Source organism: Carassius gibelio, chromosome B7, assembly GCF_023724105.1.
Source record: "Carassius gibelio isolate Cgi1373 ecotype wild population from Czech Republic chromosome B7, carGib1.2-hapl.c, whole genome shotgun sequence".
Lineage (NCBI taxonomy): Eukaryota > Metazoa > Chordata > Actinopteri > Cypriniformes > Cyprinidae > Carassius > Carassius gibelio.
The window spans coordinates 25738157-25758809 of NC_068402.1; the positions used below are offsets into that span (position 1 = coordinate 25738157).

The following is a 20653-nucleotide window of genomic DNA, read 5'->3' on the forward strand; positions in this document are numbered from 1 at the left end:
AAATGAATAGTTTACCAAAAATAAATAAATAAATACATTGTCGTAATTTTTTACCCTCATGCTGTTTCAAACCTGAATGATTTACTTTCTTTTGCACAACAAAAAAATAAGTTATTTTGAAGAATGTCGGTAACGCCGTTTTGGTCACCAGTAACTTTCTTTGCATGAACAAAAAATACTGAAATGTTTCTCAAATGATCTTCTTTTATGTTCAATGCTTTATCTTAGACTGTTGTCGCCTAAACATTTTAACACAGTAATACCTTTAAATTATCCTCTGAGGGTATTTTCACAGCTAAATCTAGTTTCCGATTATTTAGATTAATTGATTGCAGCACCATGTGACTATACATCATTTACATAAACCCCATCATATTAAAATGTCTACTCGTTAAATCTTATTTTTTAGCACGAATTTCTGTTTCTTCAACAACATAGGCTACAAGTTTCAATGTTACGTTAATTCTGACAAATCTAAAACTACAAGTAGCAGCAAAGTAAGTCCTTTTTGTTTATTTACTTTTTTTATTTATTGCTTTGAGTTTGAGATCTTTCTTTAAAATATAAATAGTTCACTACTTGTTTTGATATGCATGAATGCATTTTTATTTTATTGCAATTCTTTTGTATGTGTGTGATATGCCAAATGAAAACTGATTGCATTTCTCTGTTCTGTAGAGCACTTAAAAAAATATTGTTTTCGTCAGAATCAATTAAACTCTTTGTTAACGTTCTTTGAAAATACCTTTTTAAACCAACCTATTGGCATAAACGAGTCTTCCCATCACAGTAGCACTCCTGTTTAGTGAACTACACAGAATGATCCCACAAGAGGGTGCTCTTCACCAAATCAAGCTCTAAAGAGAAACGGAATTAATTGTCTCCTGGTCAAAGGCAGAGATTTTTTTGTGAATCGCCATCCTATTAAATAGCAGAACTCTATTGAATGTTATAAAAGTTTATTACTGATTAAGACAAATTCATGGGATTTCTACAACACTTTTAATCTGAATATGAGAAATGACTTTCAATGCAGGATCCTATCCAGATAAAGTACACATAACAATACACTAAACACAATCTAAAAAATAAAATGAAAAAAAGGGACAAATTAAGGAAGAATTTGGTCATTCCTAAATACAGTATACAAAGTAACTGCTCAACTTGTTCGTTATCCTATGAAAACCATCATTTGAAAAGGCAGATGTTGGAATAAGCTCAAGTTGGATACTGTCATGTCTCAGCTTTGTGATCATCTGTAGAGTCCAAACGGATACCACAAATGTGGACAGACGGACTTCAAAACAATCTTAAGTAAAGAAGAACATTCACATTGCTGCCATTGCAACCCAATTTCAATCTAGAGGGCGCTTCTTTTCAAACCTTACACAAGTACAGAAATATTGTACTCAAATGGCATAAGATTTTAGAGTCATGATTTAGCACAGTATGCTTTCATTTAATTTTGGAGTCAGAAAAAGATCTCCTATTAATGTTTTTTGTTGTTGTTTTTTTTAATGAGGGAGAGCGAGTCTTGCGATGCTCTAAGAGATCCTCTGTTCTGTTCGTGCCGGGTTGCAGTTAACCTTCCATCTCCACTTGGGAGTTCTCAGTGGCGTCGTCCTCAAGGACCTTGGATGGAGTGAGAGGTTCCAGCTGCGAGTCGGTGTTCATAGACTCCATTCCATCAGTTTTGCAAAGAAAATCAGTGGGAGTTACGCCAGCTTCATCTGTGAGGGCAGAAAGGGGGCTGACGGGTGAGTGAGAGGGAAGGCTCTTGGTGGATTCCTCTACAGACAAATCATTGGTTTCAGCCTCTGCGGTGTCATCCCTCACCTCGTCTGGTACACATTTGTCAGCTCCAAGAACCTCTGAACCATCCTCCATTATGTTTTCCTTGTTTGGTATAGCTTGTACATCACTGATCTGAATGGATTCGGTTTCATCTCTAGCCTCAGTATCAGGTTTAATGAGCAGGAGCTGCTTGGAGTTAGCGTGGTTCTCTATTGACCTGGATTAATGGGGCGTAACAACAAGAGAAAAGCAAATAAAACAAACAATGCTCCCTTAAGATCATAAGCTGTAAAAACACCTGACTGATACACAAGTTTCAGTTTTAGATTTTTAGTTACAATGAAAAGGAAAAAAGACTGAAGATGTCTAAGTGTATAGTGATTATGTTTTGAACTGATTGGGGGGGGGAGGTCGAGTTCAGTAAGAAAGCAACAGACTAAATAATACAAATATTCTCCAACTTGCCTTTCGCAGCAACTCACAAGCTTTTCTTTGTGGTCCACATTAATATGTTCTTCAGCCTTAATTAATGCGAAAACTACTGTTTTAATTTAAGCAAGGTCTCCCGAATACCACTTAATAGGAGTCCCAATTAGACTAATGGAAAAAAAAAAAGATCGTTTTTTATAATAAATTATATTTCCAAACAATTCATAGGCCAGAGGGTCTGTATTCACCCCCCGTTTCATCAGAAAAGGTAATTTGTCTCAATCAGGCAAGCTACACTTCCCAGTCTATTTTTACTCTCCTCTCTTCACAGCTCTAACCTCTACATTTAACAAAAACACAAATAAGCATATGGTGTCATTGTACACCAATACATCATGCGTTTAACAATGAGAGCAAACCAGAAAGTAGAGAGCAACACCACCGACATTTTAAAACAGACACAAGCATTCACAATTAACAACAAATTGATTTTTAAACGGCAAGAAAACCCAAACCCTTTTATTCAACTTAATTGCATGGAATGAACAACTGTAAACTAATAAATAGCTAAAAACAATAAACAACTTTCATACCTGTTCATTTGCGATCCTCCATTTTTAACTTTAAAGAAATAAAAAAATGTATGCAAGTGTGAAAATCTGACATCACGACGAGAAAAATATTTTTGCAACGAGTTGGTTGGGCATCATACCTGGCTCCATGATGACCTGGCAGGAGTGGTTTGACCTGTTGAGCAAATGCTCGGTCATCTGGTCAGCGCCAGTAGCGTCTGCCAGAAAGTCACACTTGAGACACACAAGCGTTAGACTCCTTAAAAAAAAAAACAGAAAAGAAAAATAACTTTCACAGTTCAGAGTTAACCATCACGTACTAATTAGATCCAAACTTACCGCAAACCACGTGGAGTCTTCCTCACCCTCCCGAACCGTACTTTAGAAGAATTGCCATGAAACCTGCAAATGAACAACACCAACTATAGACTGAACATAATTTGAAATTGTTTGTTCATTCATTCAAGTTTTCCCCTTACCTGATCATATGTTGTCTGAAGGCTTTCTGGCAATTCGATCTGAACTTGCATGTATTGCATCTAAGCAATAAAGGATAATGAGCATAAGGGTCCATAACCTCTGAGAGACACTCAACACACTTATTTCCTCCACTGGGAAGCCTGTGAAAAATAAACACGTTAATATAAAACAACAGGCTGTGACTCTTAACTTCTAATACAACACAATGCAACAGCTGAATCATAAAAGTATATTTGGATGTTACTGTACACTATGCAACAAATCGTCAACGACTATGAAGATACGCCGATTAGAATGGAATGTCAACATGTCACACCTTTAGCCACGCACACTGTGCGAGTCTGTGGTTATCCACGTTTTTCTGTCATGTTTAACACAATAAAAGACTCAGAGCAGAAGGTAAAGGCTAGTATGGCAACATCACTTCATAGAGTTGCATTCATAGAGCAATATAGCCGAGCTGACACCTTTACACTGAATGCGGAATCTCCATCGCATTCAAAGCTGTGCTGAATGAACGGAACAGCACGGGACATCAAGTTGCCTATATAAACATCATGACGAGTTTGGTCACAGTGAAAGCCAATCCGGCGATCCACAGTTGATGTATTTCCTCAGCGACCTGCACGGATCAGCTCCAGTCATGAAGCAGATATCGTCCTCTTTTGAAAGGACAAACAAAAGTAGTTTTGCTTTCACAACCAAACATAAAGCATCTATACGACATTACAACGGCAGCAACAATACCACTACTAGAATAAAAGGTAACCTTCTTTCCTTGCGTGAACATCTGGGCAGCGCTATGCAAATCTTCCCTCATACTGATGTAGAGATGTGGGGGTGTTAGAACGAGCCGCTTTAGGAGGGTGTGGATGAGTCTTAACTTTTATAAAGAATATATTGCATCATATAACCCCTTTAAAGTCATTGTTAGGTGTTTAACTGTGTGATGGATTGTATTGGACAAACCTCGACTGGATTAATTTATTTAAAAACGGGCTGTCAACTCTCTGTGATCAAACCTCCCGGTGTTTTGACACCATTTTTGATTCTGTGCTCTAGTGTCCTGAATGCAGTTGTGACTCAGCTGTTCAGCTGTTTATTTATACAGATATGTATACAAGCAGATGTTTTATCTGCTAAATAAATAAAACATTTCAAGTCTCTCACCTCCTGTAAGCAAGTCCCAAACAGTAACTGTGAATGCAGCCATAATGTGCATTTCTATTGATTGTATTGTATCACTTCCCTTTCTTTCTTGTTATTCTTTTTTTCTTTCTCTTATTTTTTTTCTTGCTTTGTTTTTTTATTTCCTATAATTTGTCTCTCTTTTCTTGTTAATTCTTTATGTATTATTATTTTCTTTCTTTGCTGTTTTTTTGTGAAGTATTAATTACGAGAAAACGTTTGAATACAAAAATGTTAAGATTAATAAAAGATACTGTTATCATATATTGATAGTCTAACTAAAGAATTCATCAACTGATCAGAAAATAATAAATAAATTCATCGAAAAATAATCAACATATTAGTCGGCAATAAAAATAACCGTTAGCTGCACCCCTAAATGAGTTGCCGCGGAACACTGCTTCTGCTTCACATTCAAAAAGAAACGGAAGGCACTGAAGGACAATAACAACAATCTACTGGACACGGGAGCAACAACTAGACTCCAGATGAGCACTTGTGTGTGTTCAGTTGTACACTTACTTTGGGCTTAAGAGTCCTCACCTCAAACTTCTAAGCTCATTGTTTTGGTTGCTTCGGTTCCAGCTGAATTGGTTTGTGGTCTTTGCCTTTCCTCCATTTACGTTTGGTTTGGTTGTGTTTGCTGCTACTCTAACAGGTTGTTTGGTCGTTTCAGGACTTGTGGGTATGATGTAGGCTTTGCTTGACGTTTCAGAACCCATTTGCGCACCAGAAACTGAGGCCCGAATCGTCACCTAAAATGGAATAAATAATGCTATTGAAAAGTTAAACTCAAATCATTTGTGATTATTTTTACTATATAGTTAATATAACTACAAGCAGACCTTGGTTCCTGGAGGCAATCCTTCAAGTTTTCTAGGCTTCCTATAGGTTCGATGGAAGTGTGTCTTGTGTTCCACTTTTTCCTTATAGGTGAGGAAATTTAGTCGGCACTTTCCACACCTTTGAATCCTTTTTTTCTAGAACAAAAAATAAAATAAAATAAAAACATAACGTACAAAGTTAAGTGACAAGTTACATTTAACAACTAAATTGTGCATTTAATTTAGACGTTTATTAATATAACTGCAAATTTAAAAAAATAATAATACTGGAATATGCCACAAACTTGGCGGTCTCTAATCCGCATCATTCCACCAGCACATGCACTATTTTTTTAGTTACAAATCTAGCTGTTGGCCGATATGACTCGTGGTTAATCTGGTTTGCTGTTGCCAGGGAGAAGCCCATAAGGAGTAACCAGGGAAGGTGAATAGAGTAAGCCGTCACTGTCAGCCTGTTATATATTGCACCAAGGTGTTCGGCAGACAACCAAATCAATCCAACCTTAGAGTGAGAACCAATGGGGCAGCACACAAATGAGTTGCACATTATGCTGACTTCAGATCAGTGAAGTCTCAATCTCCAAATCCACAGACAAAGAGACAGATGATGTCTTATCCAAGAACAGGTCAAAAAGACTCATGTACACAGTCTTTGGTTTAAATTAGTAAGCAAGAAGTAGGAAATAAATCAATTTCCAAGTGGAAACACACACAAGGTAATACACTCACTTGATGTCTCATGTAGTGCTGCATGTACATATGGCCACTGCGAAGGACTTTTAGGCAAAAGGGACAAAGCAGGTCTTTAGTGTTTTCATGGACTGTGCGGAAATGGTTATCCACATCAGAGAAGAAGGAGGACCTGTAGTTGCAAACCTTTGAGAGTGCAAAAACAAAGTGAGAACCAAGTATTTGAAATACAAATCACATCGAGCAGCAGAAGTTTTACCTGACAGGCATAGGGCATCTCTCCAGGTTTGTGATTGTCCCTCATGTGCTCCAGAAGCACTTGCTCCGTCTCAAAAGCCAATTCACATATTTTACAGTTGGCTGGGAAAGAAAAGATGAAGATACACTCAAAATATACCTAACCAACTCATTCTCCTCTGGGGAAATACCCTCATTCCAATTACAAATTCACTGTTTTTACATAACCTCAAATCTTGTAGGAAACTTCCTACTTTAGTTAGAAAAGTCACAGTTATGATTTGATGGGCCACTTTTGCAACGTAAGGCCTGTTCACACACAATTTTAATACTGGGAGAATAGCCATATCAACAATGTCAACAATGACAGAGTAATGATATTGTCAGAATCACTTTCAGAACCATTTTTTTTTTTTATCTGATGTAGAATAATAAACAATGACAGCCAATGAGAATCCACCTGACTTTAAAAGGCTTGATAACTTAAAGCGGAAGATGACAAACTTATAACAAACTGGTACTCTAAAATAAATGTGCTTTTTCCAAATGGACCAGATAAGACCAGAATTCTTTTAAACTATCCCGGATGCGAAATTGTATGTTCGTGTTATGTAGTGACTTACTGGAGGACTCGAAGGGACTGTGGGCACTCTCTATGTGACACTGCAGTTGAAAAGGAGTTGAATACTGCCGGTAACAATGCTGACATGTAGTGTGACTCTCCCAGCTCTCGCTGTTCTGCTTCTCCAACTCCAGGTGATGTTTCATGTGGTTCATGAACCTGATTGAGAGGAAAACGAAAAGAGGGATGAGGAGCAGCAAAGGATGGCATTACTACAACTAGCTGATTTTCAGCTCTAGTCTTTATTTACATAGTGGTGGAAGGATCAAAGGGCCCACATTTAATAATAATAATGAGTTTAAATTATACAGTGCTTTGCTTTTTATTTGAATGTGTGAGACGATATAGAGCCCAAACGAGTGCAAAACTCCAGGACCCCAGGTCGGTGTTACTGTTAACAGCTCCAGTGACCAACTCAATGATAAATAGACCTTGTCGGTTTTGATTACTTCTGACATGCTTAAAATTATAATCTGATCTTAAAATCTGATCTATTCTCTGTGTGTGGAGATTTATGCAAAAAACAGTCAGTAGGTGTGAGAGCGAGAAGGCATTGGGTACACCTGCAACATGCAACATTAATGATACTCTTTAAGGTAAATGCCTTGCTCCACAAACAGTTGCCGTCTTGGGAGAACTCAGTGTGACACAAGCGGGACCGCCGTTGACAGAGGTGTGACAACTAAACAGGAAAGCTTTTGATGTGCGAGGAAGTGAATGTCAAACAGATGTACAACATTCAAACTGGTAAACCACTACAGTGTGTATATTCTCTCAGGAGTGGATTTCCTTTTACTTTTCAAAAGGCACCTAAAAATAGACATAACATCCTTTGAGAATCATGCCGTTTCAGATGTTGCAACAAAGTGCACAAATCTTATTTTTTGAAATGGGTCATACACCAGCTTTGTCTATACATTACACTGGATTTACAAATGAGCAGAACATGAACTATCAACTCCTCATCAACCGTAATTCATCAAACACGTCTGAAGGGAAGGGAAAATGCCAAAGTTAAAGTAGCTAATGTTCGGTGTCCTTTAGGAATAAAAAATAAAACTCTCGCGCAGTTAAATATAATTAGCCAAATTACAAACACACGCCATTAAAAGTCACCTTTGACCAGTGCAAGGCCTGTGCGTGTGTACTCAAGGAGTGTTTGAGCTCCCAAGGGTTTTCAAGAGATAAATTAGCAAATTTTCTGCTTAAAGTTCATGTTCTAACTGTGCATAATAGCCATTATAATACCAGCAATTATACTGCGCTGCTTCTTTGTTTAATGATGTGATGCGCAGGCTGCCTCTATCCTCTCTGCCTCCTGCCATTGGCGCCCTGACGTTGAGCAGCCAATTTTTCAGTCAGCACGTTCTGCAACCTCAGCTCTCCTAATAGGGATTTTTATGCGGCTGAACTGTGACCCCCGCCGCCAGAACTTGGGGTGCACTGCAAACGTACCTCCCCATTAAAAGGAGCTTACTGAGGCTTTTCTCACGCCGTGGTTGAGTAAAGTTATTTAATCACAGGAACAGTTCTTATAGCAGCCAAACTACCCTCCATTATTCATCTGGGGCCCCGAGAGAGAACGGGGGTCTGATAATGTCATCCATCTGAGGGGGATCCAGTGATGGGGTCTCTCTTTCTATAACTATTGCTCTCTCCATCTCTGGGCCCCTGTAGCTAATGGCTCTTGTGAGCAATGTTCGATCTAAACCGCATGCGTGGTGTTGCTCCCTCACAGACCAAAACAATTATACAAAGCAGCAGACTTATATGACTGGGGCTGTTGGAATCGTTTTCATTCGTGACAAACTACATTGCAGCTACCCTGACTAAGGTCTACAGAGCTTCAACCACCTCTGCACCTGGCTGATTAAAGATGGTAGTTCAAGAAAAGTGTAAGCTAATAGGTTTTTCTTTAGAACTAACACTCAAAAAAAGTACCTGATATTGTTCTTGAGCATTTTTAAACAGCTGTTGCACTTGAAGGTGGTGTTGGACTTGAATTTGGGAATCAGAGACGGATCCCCTTCACACTTCCCGTAGTAGAAGTCTGAAACCAGCATGATGAGTTTGCCTTTGTCAGACTCGTTGAGTTTCGGTGCATTGGCTTGTTTGTCAGGTTTCGATGTTGAGGGGAACACGGAGTCTAATAATTCAGGGCAGCACAGCTGAAGAAGGAGGGGAAAAAAGCATCATAACATCTCAATAATGCCGAGGAATCAAAGTATATCTGTCTCTACATCAGGAGGTGGCAGCATTTTTAAAATGAAGTGTCATTTTTAATTTTGGGTTATGCTCAAACAAACAAACCTAGATATTATGTTTACTCTAGTTGATGTGCTCTATGTATATACATTGTCAATGTTTATGTTAATAAATGCCTACATTAAATCGGTTCTTCATAAAGTGATCATTCAATGATCACTCATTTGAAGACATGGATTAGACTGCTCAATTTTGTACGAATTACTTTTACGATGTCTTTATAAACTTTTGGTAGTATGAAAATTTTGGTTGTGTCCAGTCAACAGACGGAATGTGGGGAAAACGATGGGAATATTTTAAAAAGCTATTTATTTATGGTGCAAAGATTTATGCAAGTTTTAGGAGTTAAGTATTTATGCAAGTTTTAGGAGTTAAGTCTGTCTTGGCATTGCTGTTTACTTGGTTCAGTGTTTTTCTTCACACACAGCTCATAACTAAATAAAACAGGCTGAAGGACAATGAAGAGGATGACACTCTACAGATGTAATAACCATTTAGGTTAACATTGAGATTTAACGCTGCCTGACTGCAGGCAATAATGCTGTGGCTAACACAAGAAACTAAACAACATAAAACATACCAACCTTCATATGATTTTTTAAATTCTGAAAGCCAAACACATTCTGACACCTGGGACATTTCTTTTTGAAGTGGAAATCATTATCTCCAGCTGTCAAAGGAGGGAAAAAAAGATTAAAATATGAACAGAGATTTTGCTTTTAGAAATTCTACAATACATATTGGACAAAACCCTACACCTGTCAAACTTACCTCCTTTGAACCCACTGTTGTTTGTATCATTTATCATTGTGCCATTATCTGAGGATCATAAAAAGAAACATCCAATCAAGTCTTCATCTTCAAAGAAAAAAACTTTTAGAAAAGCAAGAGGGGCTTTGGGATTTCAGTGTATTTTTGAAATTTATTTTTTTAATTATTGAATTGTTATTGTAGATTAGTACATGGACAACAAACACATCCAGTTTTGTTGCGATTATGTCTAATTGCAGTTGCTCAATCATCCAAACATTATGGTGGGTGGGTGGCAACCAGGATAGTGGGTGAGTGGTAATTTAAAAAAAAACATTGGTTATAATCCTTTCACTTCATTAAATAACACTAAACTAGAAAACAGGTCTACTGGTAAAAGTAATGGATAAACTGTTGCAGCTTAACCATCCACACACAGGCTTACCTTTGCTGTTCATAGTTGGTGGGGATAAAGTTTTTTGTTTAGCTAGTGTTGCTGGAACTGTTGCTGTTGTGTTTTGAGATCCTGGAGTAGTGTGGGACTGAGCATAAAGGTTAGCTGGGGATTGTACATTGGACAAGGTCACCACATTGTTCTGGATATGCTGCACTTGGGGCCTGTGAATGACCCCCGGCTTCGGTGTGACACTGACTTGCGGCAATATCTGCTGACCAGCTGCTTGAGAAACACACACAAAATAATGATTTTTTTACTTCAGATAAATGCTGCTCATCAAGAATCACAAAAAATGTAACATGATTTCCATAAAATATTAAACAGTGCTGTATTCAAATATGATGATAGTAATAAGAAATGCTTCTAGAGCAGCAAATCAGAATGACTTCTGTGAGAACATGTGACCTTGAAGACTGGAGAAATGTCTGCTGAAAATTCAGCTTTGCCATCACAAATACAGTACATTTTAAAATATATTTCAATACAAAAAGTTATTTTATAATGCAATAATCTTGCCGTTTTGACTATTTTTGAACAAATAAAAGTCTTCAAAAACATTTAAAAATCTTACCAATCATAAACAAAACTACACATTTATACCTGGCACAACCGTGAGGGTGGTTCCTAGTGGATACTGTGACCCCAAAGAGCTGATGAACGAGGTGCTGCTGTTGAGATTCTGTGGCGATGCAACAATGTAACCCTGGTGAAATGATAAAAGAAAAAACAAAAGATTCCTTACCCTCATCAAATTCGGCCTATGAACAGACACATTAAATTTAAATTGAATTAATGCATGTTTATGACAATCAGTTGTAAATTCCAACACGTACGTGATTTCACATAGAGCAGCTGTTACTACACAGAGCCGTTGTTTACTGACAAGCTGTGCAAATCCACGTTCATTATCAGCATGGATTTGCACATCTTAACAGTTCATCGAAAAATGAAAATTATGTCATTACTGACTCACCCTCATGTCGTTCCAAACCCTTAAGACCTCCATTTATCTTCAGAACACAGTGCCGAGCCAGATAACGAACAAAAGATTGACTTGTTCTCGAGTCAAGAACCGTTTCTGTCAGACGCGTCCGATTCGAGGAGCTGATGATACTGCGCATGTGTGATTCAGCGTGAAGCAGACCGACACACAGGGCGTTTGAACCGAACTGGTTCTTTTGGTGATTGATTCTGAACTGATTCTGTGCTAGTGTTATGAGCACGGGTAAACCGAAGGCTTGAATCAAGGGCAATCATCGCAAATGACGCCATTACGTCGAGCGCAAAAGAACCGGTGAACCGTTTTCTTTAACCGGTTTATTGCATTGAACTGGTTTGTGTAAAAAGAACCGAACTTCCCATCACTACTGGTGATCTGAAAACTGATGCAACCGGTTCTTGACTCGAGAACGAGTCAGTCTTTTGTTCGTCATCTCGGCTCAGTGTTCATCTTCAGTTCTCTCTTCACAGCAGTTCAGTCAGTGTACTGTTTGAGTCAATGAATTACTCCGGGATATTGGTTTGTCTGAACTCAGAGGGAGTGTCAGCCACATTAAAAAAGTTAACAGCTTTAGTCATTTGTGGATTAATGCGTATTGGAGATGCTAACAGTTTAAAATGATTCAGTTCCATTTGGTGAACTGGTTAAAGAAGATCCGGTTACATCGAATGATTTGTTCGAGAACCGGATATCACTAAACTGCAGTGTTTTGAACTCTCTCTCACAACAGACACGCAATAGAAGACAATGCTGAATAAAGTCGTAGTTTTTGTTATTTTTGGACCAAAATGTATTTTCGATGCTTCAACAAATTCTAACTGACCCTCTGATGTCACATGGACTACTTTGATGTTTTTCTTATCTTTCTGGACATGAACAGTAGACCGTACCAGGGTTTCTGCAGGGTTTAATCAGTCAAATTTAAGACTTTTTAAGACCTTTTTATGAATATAAGGATTTGAATTTATGACCTACACGAATTACGATAAATAACTTCAGTCATAAAAATTCCTTTCAAAAGTCTTTTTTAATTATTGACTTTCATTGAAAGTAACAAGTTTAATTATTTAAAGAGTTATATTATTTCTTAAAATTAAGAAACTGAAGCCTTCGCCCTCTTTCTTGAGTATCAAGAACACAGGAACACTTAACAATTGTAACATTGTAAAGTAACATTGTAAATTAACAATTATTTTATGGCATTACTTTCCAAAATAACAAGTGTTATTGGTGTTTGGTCAGAACAAATTCGTCTTGATATTGTCATAACTTTGATAGAAATGTACGTAATGGATTACAATCAACCAAAACTACAGACAACTGTTATTATGACAATATTTACACAACTATCAATACTTTGTTGACCAATTACCAAGCAATGTTTCATTTTGTTCAGACTGTGGTGTGAAAAGGTTGCATTAGCAATTCAGAAAAAAACACAAGCAATGCATGGTGCTTTATAAGGTGCTGAATAATTTTTGGTCCCAATTTTATATATAGATAAAACATTTATATCTATCTATTTCACTAGTAGTACACTGTATGAAGATTCTTTGGGTATAATATGTAACAGTTTGCTTATACTCACTTACAAAAATGTATTAGTGTCCTGTACCTACTAGTAAAATATGTATATCAAAAATTATATCTGGAGTCTGGATAATTTTTGGTTTGACTGTGCATAAATTCTTGTCAAAACTACAAAGTAATGCAGTCGAGAGCAGTGAGTGATTTTTCTTTCATTTTCTTGGATTAACATTACAGCAGCTAGTAGCTAAATTAGGCGCGGTCACTTTAAGAGAAGATGAACACATCTTTTCCCTCAACTGTTTACTTTCACTTAAGAAATAATGGTTTTAAAAAATACAAGTTTTTTCGAGCATACTTTACAAGGCAGGTATTTTGACATATTTTGTATGTATTTGTCGGCACAAGAGTAAAAAGAAGCAAATTCTGTGTACAAGCGTTTTGAGACGCTTTTCTCTGCGTGAGTCCTGAACACCGTGGTACTGAATTGGGCTCTTTGTTCAAAACTGCGATTAGTATTTGTTCATTCATGTGCAGGAGGGACTGTCCGTGAGACGCGGCTCTCTCTCCGCACTGAACACAGCGCGCGAGTAACCAGCAACTCAGTTCAGCTTTTCCACGTCTTGTGTTTGGATGCTAGTTAGCGACGGGCTTGAGCCGCTAAACGCACCGTCTTAGAGCCATGGATCGATAAAGGTACATTTTCCCATTGTGATAGCCAGGATGATTTCAATTAAGCTAAGCAGTGACTCAGTATGACACAGTATGTTCGGAGTTCACGCGAGTTTCTGTGAAAGTCCTTCTGACATGTCTGTATGCTGCCGCATGGACCTTGTAGTTCTGGAACACTGTGATACCCCCCAGATTCCTCATACAGAACTACAACAGGCGAAACAGATGAATGCCATTGCCGCTGCGAGCGCATTTTGATGGAAGAACAAATTAATGGACTAGCATATCAATTGAAGACGTGGCAAAATGTTTTTTATGACCTTGTATGGAAAAAAAATCTGTTTTTATTACCTTTTATGGCCTTAAATTCTTATTGTTAAATTTATGACTTTTATGGACCCACGGAAACCCTGCCGTACATACATTTTCAATGGAGGGACAGAAATCTCTCTGACTAAATCTAAAATATCTTAACCTGTGTTCCTAAGATGAACGGAGGTCTTACGGGTTTGGAACGACATGAGGGTGACACATTAATGACATCATTTTCATTTTTGGGTGAACTATCCCTTTAACAACGACTCTGTGTAGTAACCACTGCTCTAAGTGAAATCATGCACGTGATGGACCGCTAAATAGAGAACCGACTTTACTGACAAGATGCACATTAATTATTGCCTGATATTTATTGTGCACCCATATTAAAATGTAACGCGAGTGGGAAGAAGCCTTTGGCTACTATTTGCAGAAAGCATATTTATAATTTGTCTCAGCATTTGTTGAGCACTGATTTCACCTGAGAAAGTCGAAGAAAAGTCAAGCTACCTGATTGTTAATAAAGATGGGTTGAGGGGCTGTTTGAGGTCCTAGAGTTGTGTTAATAGGGATGAGGATGGGATTTCCTCCTGACTGGGCAGCACCTCTGACCATTATTGTAGGACCTGTAGCAACACTAGCGGGGTTAGGCGGAGCTTGCGGAGGCTTTTGAGATGATGCCAACATTGTGGGTTTTTGAACCGGGACATTTTGCTGGTTCTGTTGGTTAACAGCACCTGAAGATCACAAGAAACAATGAGCAAACAATATTAATACAAGACCAGAAGAGAAGTGGCAGTATGCCCCAAAAAGAAGTGTCATACCTTGTCTTGTGTTGGCCGCAGGCTTGGAGCTACAGATTTCACCGACAAATATTGGTTCATCATCATCATCGTCATCATCAAGATCTATCAGACTGACTTCTGGAATGGTCTTCTGCCACGGCTCCAACTCCTCCTCTTCACACTCCATAAACAGCTCAGACATCTAAAAGAAAACCAAAGATATGTGGTTAATGAAATTAATTTAGGGATGCATCAATCCGATACTCCGGATTTGTATCAGCTCCGATAATGGCATTTTCTGCGGATCAGGTATTGGTCAGACGAAACTGATCCAAATCCGATATTGTGCATGAACTATTTGTGGAGTCATTGTTGAGCCACACAGAAGGCACAAAAACATTGTGAAGTACCAAAACGTTTTCGTGCAAGTGTTCTGAAGATTCCATAGTTCCATGTGAGGTACAGATTAATATTGAAGTCATTAAATTCAAGTTCACATGAACTCTTCTGCTGCAGCTGCTCATCCTCCAATCAGCAATCAAACTGCGTGTCGCGTTGTTACTACAGTCAAAACCATGAAACTTTCTTCAAGAGTGCACAGTAACTATGGTTTAAAACTGTTCAAAGAAAAGGCTCATTAAACTATTCCACAGATTTAAATAATACATTACGTATCAATATCGAAGATTGTTAATAGTCTTTCTTATTCTGTCCCATCTATCATATATTGCTATCTTTATTACTGTGCTAAACATTTAAAAGAAACGTCTTTTATATTCATATATAAATGTATATACTTGATTTTTACAACAATACAAAGAGCAATGTGTAACATTTTACCAGATTTTAGACTTATTCACTGTTATTTGTAAATAAATATTTCACTAGATTTTATAAAATTTTTGTGCACACATGATTTTTCTAGAATCTAGATTATCTTTTGCTGCTGAATTATCCACTAACCTAGTTTATTATAGTATTTTTGTCATAGATTATGATTGTATATTTTTTTGGGTTATTTTTCATTAAAATGAAGTTGTATTTATGTAGTAAATGGTGTTTAACACACAAAAGAGTGACGATCAGGTCAATACAGGGAAGAATAGAAATTCTACATTGATTTTAATAAAATCTGTGCTGGTATCGGATCGGCAGATACTCAGAATTTTCAGTATCGGTTCTGAAAATTTTTTATCGTCGCATCCCTAGAAATTATACCAACAATCCACAAATTAATCATAATCTGGGTTTAGACATACCAGCACAAATCACACCTCAATAAATAAAAGCTAGCTAGAGATTGAGACTCCAGCAAAACTAAGGTGCTATAGATCAATTTAATGCCACAAAACAAGTTATGTGTTAGAACCAAATTATCTTTGCGTCCTACAACGAAATATATATCCAGAAAAATTATCATTAAGATTAAAAGCCCGATTCTTTTGATGCTAAACCTGTGATCCACCTCTAGCAGCCACGAGACTGTTCCTGCGGACACAGACCGGCTAACATGCTAACTCAGATTCCCACCAATCACTCCTAGTTCATACTTAGAATCAAAATGCAGTCATTAAAGAAGTGCAGCGATATGGATGTAGCACATCGACATGGATGTAGCACATCATTTCGAGATCCGTTAGAAATCGTCTCTGTCTGGATGCTAACATGCTAAAATGCAAGAAAAAATAGCAAGCGGCTGCAGGGATAAACGACAAAGCACACAAGAAATCTCCATTGGATTTGATATGGTGAACACATAAGCAAACATTCCGGATTTAAAAGCGAAACTCGGTTTTACCTTTTAAAATCTCGGCTTATTTACAAACAACATCAGTGTTGATTCAGACACGCTCGCCGCGGAATGAAGCGCGGAGGCTCATGGGAAATCAAAGGGGCTTTTGTTGAGACAAAAACCTCACGTCTCTCACAGAAGAACCAATACTTTCTTTGTTATTAACACTTAAAAAAACTCCCAGCTTTGGACAACATTCTAATACATAACGTAAAGTAATTGTGTGCAGAGAAGAAAAAAAAAAAAAAAAAAAAAAAATATATATATATATATATATATAATTTACAAAGAAGAAAATAAACGAATCATAACAAAAACATTATGAGTCAGACAATAAACACTAGGTCGAAACAAAGACAAACGCAGTCCACGGATAAATAACAGAACAGAGTAGAGTTTAAGACTTGAAGACATATTACAGTAAAATTACAAAAGAAATGTCAAACATTTAAGTAATCTAATGGATTGTTAACATAAAACAACAAATAACATTTGAATAACATCAGAAAACTATGAGTAATAAGTGAAGTAATTAAATGATGATAAACTAAATCATAGTAATATTAAAATCACTTGTGTTATTAGTTCAATTTGGCAGTTTTGTCTGGTCGCTTCTGTTTATTTTGACCAACAGGTGGCACTATGAGTATTGTGATAGGTTTGAGATGCATGCCATTTATAAAAAAATAATGTCATCATCACCAACAGATAATAATATTTAATACATCTCGTTATTTCACTCAGAAAGTTTGGAGGGAAGGAGTATTAAGATTGTTTTTTATTTTTATTTTTGATGGTTTATTTTTTGTTATTTTGGTTTAGTGATTTGAAACTGTACAGTCCTTTGTTCGGTAAAGGCAATTGTTTTGTGGGGTTCATTTTCCAGTCTCTTGAATTGGTGAATGTTTGAAAGAACATAATGACATACATGTTCCACCTGTTCTTGTTCTTTATGAAGTATTTCTGTAGTTTTAACGAATATCACTATTTCAGATATCACTGAATATAAAAGTTAAACGTATTGTAATTTATCTTACAGCATCCTATCATAACTAAATTTCAAGATCAACTAATTATCAATTTGCATTGAGTTTTAGAGTACTGTGGAATATGTTAAGCTGCTTTTAATTCTATGGCAAACTTTCTATAGTAGTAGTGCAGTTAAGCACCCTTATATTGACAACCCGAGACACATATGTAAACAATAGTATTAAATGGTTATGGGTTCTTCTAAAACAGACTAAAAAACTATTATGCAGCTTATTTATTGCTTTATTCCTCTTTGCAAGTTTCATTTGCACTAAAGATAGGGAATGATACTGGTCTTCTGAACTCTGGTAAAGGATTTGCAGAGCCCACTTAATCACCATCACACAGTTTTGACAGACATAGTAAAACAGCAATGTATAAAAATATGTTTTAATACAAATAGGATTCAAAGATTCAGTCATTACAGTTATGAAAAAAACATTGCAAATTAATTTATTTATTATAAATGTGTTTTTTTAAAGCATACATTTTATTAATTTCACGAGTCAAAAAAAGAACAAAAGCAACAATTCCGAATTATTTCAAGCATAATAGTTTTTACTTTTTACTATTTTTCATAATTCAATAAATCATATCAACCTATATGCATATAGCACTATTATTTCATGTTGTTGCACTGTAGCCTGTTCTTGATGTTTCAGTGGTTGCTTTGGCAAATTAAAAAAAAAACAAAAAAAAAAAAAAAAAATCCAGTTCTAAGGATGAAGGAAGGAAAACAATTAAAGTAGTGTGGTCTACTTATATACAGTTTGAAAGGAAGAATAGCAATATAGCATAGTTTTTGAGAGAATTTGCACTTCATACAGTCTCCAGCGCATTTATGCTACTGCACTTGTTCCAGCAGAACACTTAATAGAGCTAAAATTATGTATTACACTCTTTAAATATGCTCAGTTTCTCCCAATACTAATAATACACATAACAAACGAAGCCCACATTTACGTGGAGTGAGTTGAGTTGGGAGGTAAACCAAACTGACTTTAGGAGGTGCTCCAGTGGTCCTTTACTCCCCTAGCAAGGTTGTGTGTCAGGCTTTATGATTCGCCACACATGATATTCCTCCGCGCCGCTGAAGAACAGTCAAGTCTACGCGCTGGCGGAAGAACACGATTTCAGACGTCATCGTCGTGCTTCGGTTATCGCCAAGCAAAAAATGTCTGCCTAAGGGAAACTCACAAGTTACATAGTGGATATTTGCAATATACAGTCGCAAAACAAACCGATTTCATTATCTTTCCGACGCGAAACAAGGACACCTACGCCGTCACTGGTACACCCGATCGCCCTAGTTGGATTTTGACAACGAAACAGGTAAAATAATGCACAGAGTTTGTGAGAGGTCTCGGACTGGGTGAAAGAAGTTGGGATAGAAGAAAAGACGGGAGCCGATGTGGAGCGGAAGGTGTCGGCTTTTCGCTTTAACATTTTCAGCTTGACACCTCGCTGTTCATTCTCCACGTTAAAATGTGTCATTCAGTGCTACTGGCCGGTTTTCGCTTAATCGTTTCATGCTCGCACCATTATAATGAATAGGTTAACTGGCAATTAGCGAACAACAACAATAGCAGCGGCGTTGTTTGTAAGTATCAATTCTCCTGTAATGCAAAAACAAAAGTGTGTAGCGGCTGATGTTTTGACAGCGCGTGAGCGTTCATTGTACGCTCGTGACTTTTGATACACTGAAGAATCAAACACATGCAGTTGAAAAATGATGCTGCGGGTCCATGTGTGTGACACCGTCGAGCACAGGGTCTTTCTCAACATGTCCACGTGTGGTCATCCCAAAAACCCGATTAGACCTGCTCTCTAACGTTAGAATAAAACCCTGTTTGCATTGTGTCACCTCATGGGATGCGATTGCTGTTGTTTACCCAAAGAAATTCCGTAACCTCGTCTGAAACTGTCAGTAATACGAGGCTGGGGAGGGGAGATTTTTATTTATTTATTTCTATTTAATGGATAACACAGGTTTCGATCAAGGACAAACAGGTCCTCCGATAGCCCGCAAGGTTTTGGAAGAGCGCAAAGTTATTTCTGCTGAAGGACTGGAGATGGGGATGTTTCGCAAATGTCAAGCTGCGGATGTTCGCCGATCTCATTTGCATAAGCTGTGCTGGCTAGCATGAAGCTTCAGCGCACATCAGGCTCTCAGATTGAGGGGAATGATGTTTGTGTTTTGTAGATTTAGAAAAGGATCGTAAGGATGAACCCTCAGCAGCGGATCGCCGCTATCGGGACGGATAAGGAGCTGAGTGATCTGCTGGATTTCAGCGCGGTAAGACATTCATCACTTATTTGACTTCTTCAGGACTCTCTTCCAGCTGTTGTCATTGGTTCAGTCACTCACTTGTAAGATATGCATTAAGTTGAAGTATTACTTTTTTTATGTTTTTAATATTTATTTATTTTTCTCCCAATTATATGACACATAAGACACATGTGCGCGCGCGCGTGTGTGTGTGTGTGTATTTATAATATATATATATATATATATATATATATATATATATATATATATATATATATATATATATATATATATATATATATATATATGCATTTTTAAATAGTTTAGAATATGTAATATATGAAACATGCACTTGTTTGTGTGTGTGAGTGTGTGTGTGTGTGTGTGTGTGTGTTCATTAAGCATGAGACACTCTTTGAGTAATGTTAGTACCACAGTATTTCAGAGAAATGTTTGTGTGTCTTCCAATAGATGTTTTCCCCACCAGTAAACAGTGGAAAAAACAGGCCGACCACTCTTGGAAGCAGCCAGTTCAGCACATCAGGTAGGACTTCCTGTGGAAATCCTTTAATGACAGATTGTCTTCCTCTCCTGCTGTCCAGTCACCTTCTCTTGATTCTCAATAAAGTCTTTTTGCTGTTGATTTTAGTCATGAATTCCATCTCAAGGTGTTTTTTGATTTTATTTTTTTGATTAACAAGGAGTGTGTAGAGAAGAGTTCAGTAATGCCAGTAGTGGCCTTTGAAATTAGATACATCCGCTGTTAGTAAAAATTTTTCATACATAGTTTACATACATGCTTGCATCATTGCTTTCCTTAGATTTCACATTAAAATTTTACTTTTTGATAGAGTTCCTGTTTATATATGAATCCTTTCATAGGTGACTACACGTTTCTGTAAAGATCATCCAGTGTCTAATGTGCCATGGATGAA

At 37.3% G+C, this 20653-nt stretch overlaps 2 protein-coding genes across 9 annotated transcripts in view; one reads left to right on the forward strand and one right to left on the reverse strand.

The window, feature by feature from the left end:
• Positions 1-942: 942 nt before the first annotated feature.
• On the reverse strand, positions 943-16565 carry LOC127962323 (zinc finger protein 280D-like). Of its 4 annotated transcripts, none has more exons than XM_052561862.1 (19): positions 16427-16565; positions 14668-14830; positions 14354-14580; positions 10930-11032; positions 10318-10548; positions 9894-9941; positions 9707-9792; positions 8799-9025; positions 6859-7016; positions 6258-6358; positions 6038-6184; positions 5309-5443; positions 5007-5218; positions 3275-3415; positions 3135-3197; positions 2936-3054; positions 2817-2844; positions 1837-2011; positions 943-1730 (listed from the first exon to the last, which is right to left on the reverse strand). In XM_052561862.1, the coding sequence occupies exons 2-19, from the start codon at positions 14828-14830 to the stop codon at positions 1716-1718; spliced, it is 2379 nt and encodes a 792-aa protein (XP_052417822.1). In that variant the 5' UTR covers positions 16427-16565; the 3' UTR covers positions 943-1715. The 4 variants fall into 4 exon arrangements, with proteins under 4 accessions (XP_052417822.1, XP_052417821.1, XP_052417820.1 ...); XM_052561861.1 differs by having other exon boundaries at positions 10318-10551; XM_052561860.1 differs by having other exon boundaries at positions 943-2011.
• A 2000-nt stretch (positions 16566-18565) lies between these two features.
• Positions 18566-20653, forward strand: part of tcf12 (transcription factor 12) — a 106186-nt gene continuing 104098 nt past the window's right edge. For 2 of the 5 annotated variants that reach the window (XM_052560890.1, XM_052560892.1), the window contains exons 1-3: positions 18593-18781; positions 19653-19745; positions 20190-20262. In XM_052560890.1, coding sequence (XP_052416850.1) covers positions 19674-19745; positions 20190-20262 — 145 coding nt within the window. In that variant the 5' untranslated portion in view covers positions 18593-18781; positions 19653-19673. Of the gene's footprint in view, positions 18782-19580; positions 19746-20189; positions 20263-20653 lie in introns of those variants that run through there. The other 3 variants (XM_052560893.1, XM_052560894.1, XM_052560891.1) reach the window with 3 other exon arrangements.

Bases quoted from the DNA above. Each gene is read 5' to 3' on its own strand.
- LOC127962323 (XM_052561859.1), bottom strand. From the start codon at position 14,830: ATGTCTGAGCTGTTTATGGAGTGTGAAGAGGAGGAGTTGGAGCCGTGG. The intron at 9,793-9,893 runs GTAAGTTTGACA...CTCCTTTGACAG, and splicing joins CAACAGTGGGTTCAAAGGAG to CTGGAGATAATGATTTCCAC. The intron at 6,359-6,858 runs GTAAGTCACTAC...TTTCTTTCCCAG, and splicing joins CAGTCCCTTCGAGTCCTCCA to CCAACTGTAAAATATGTGAA.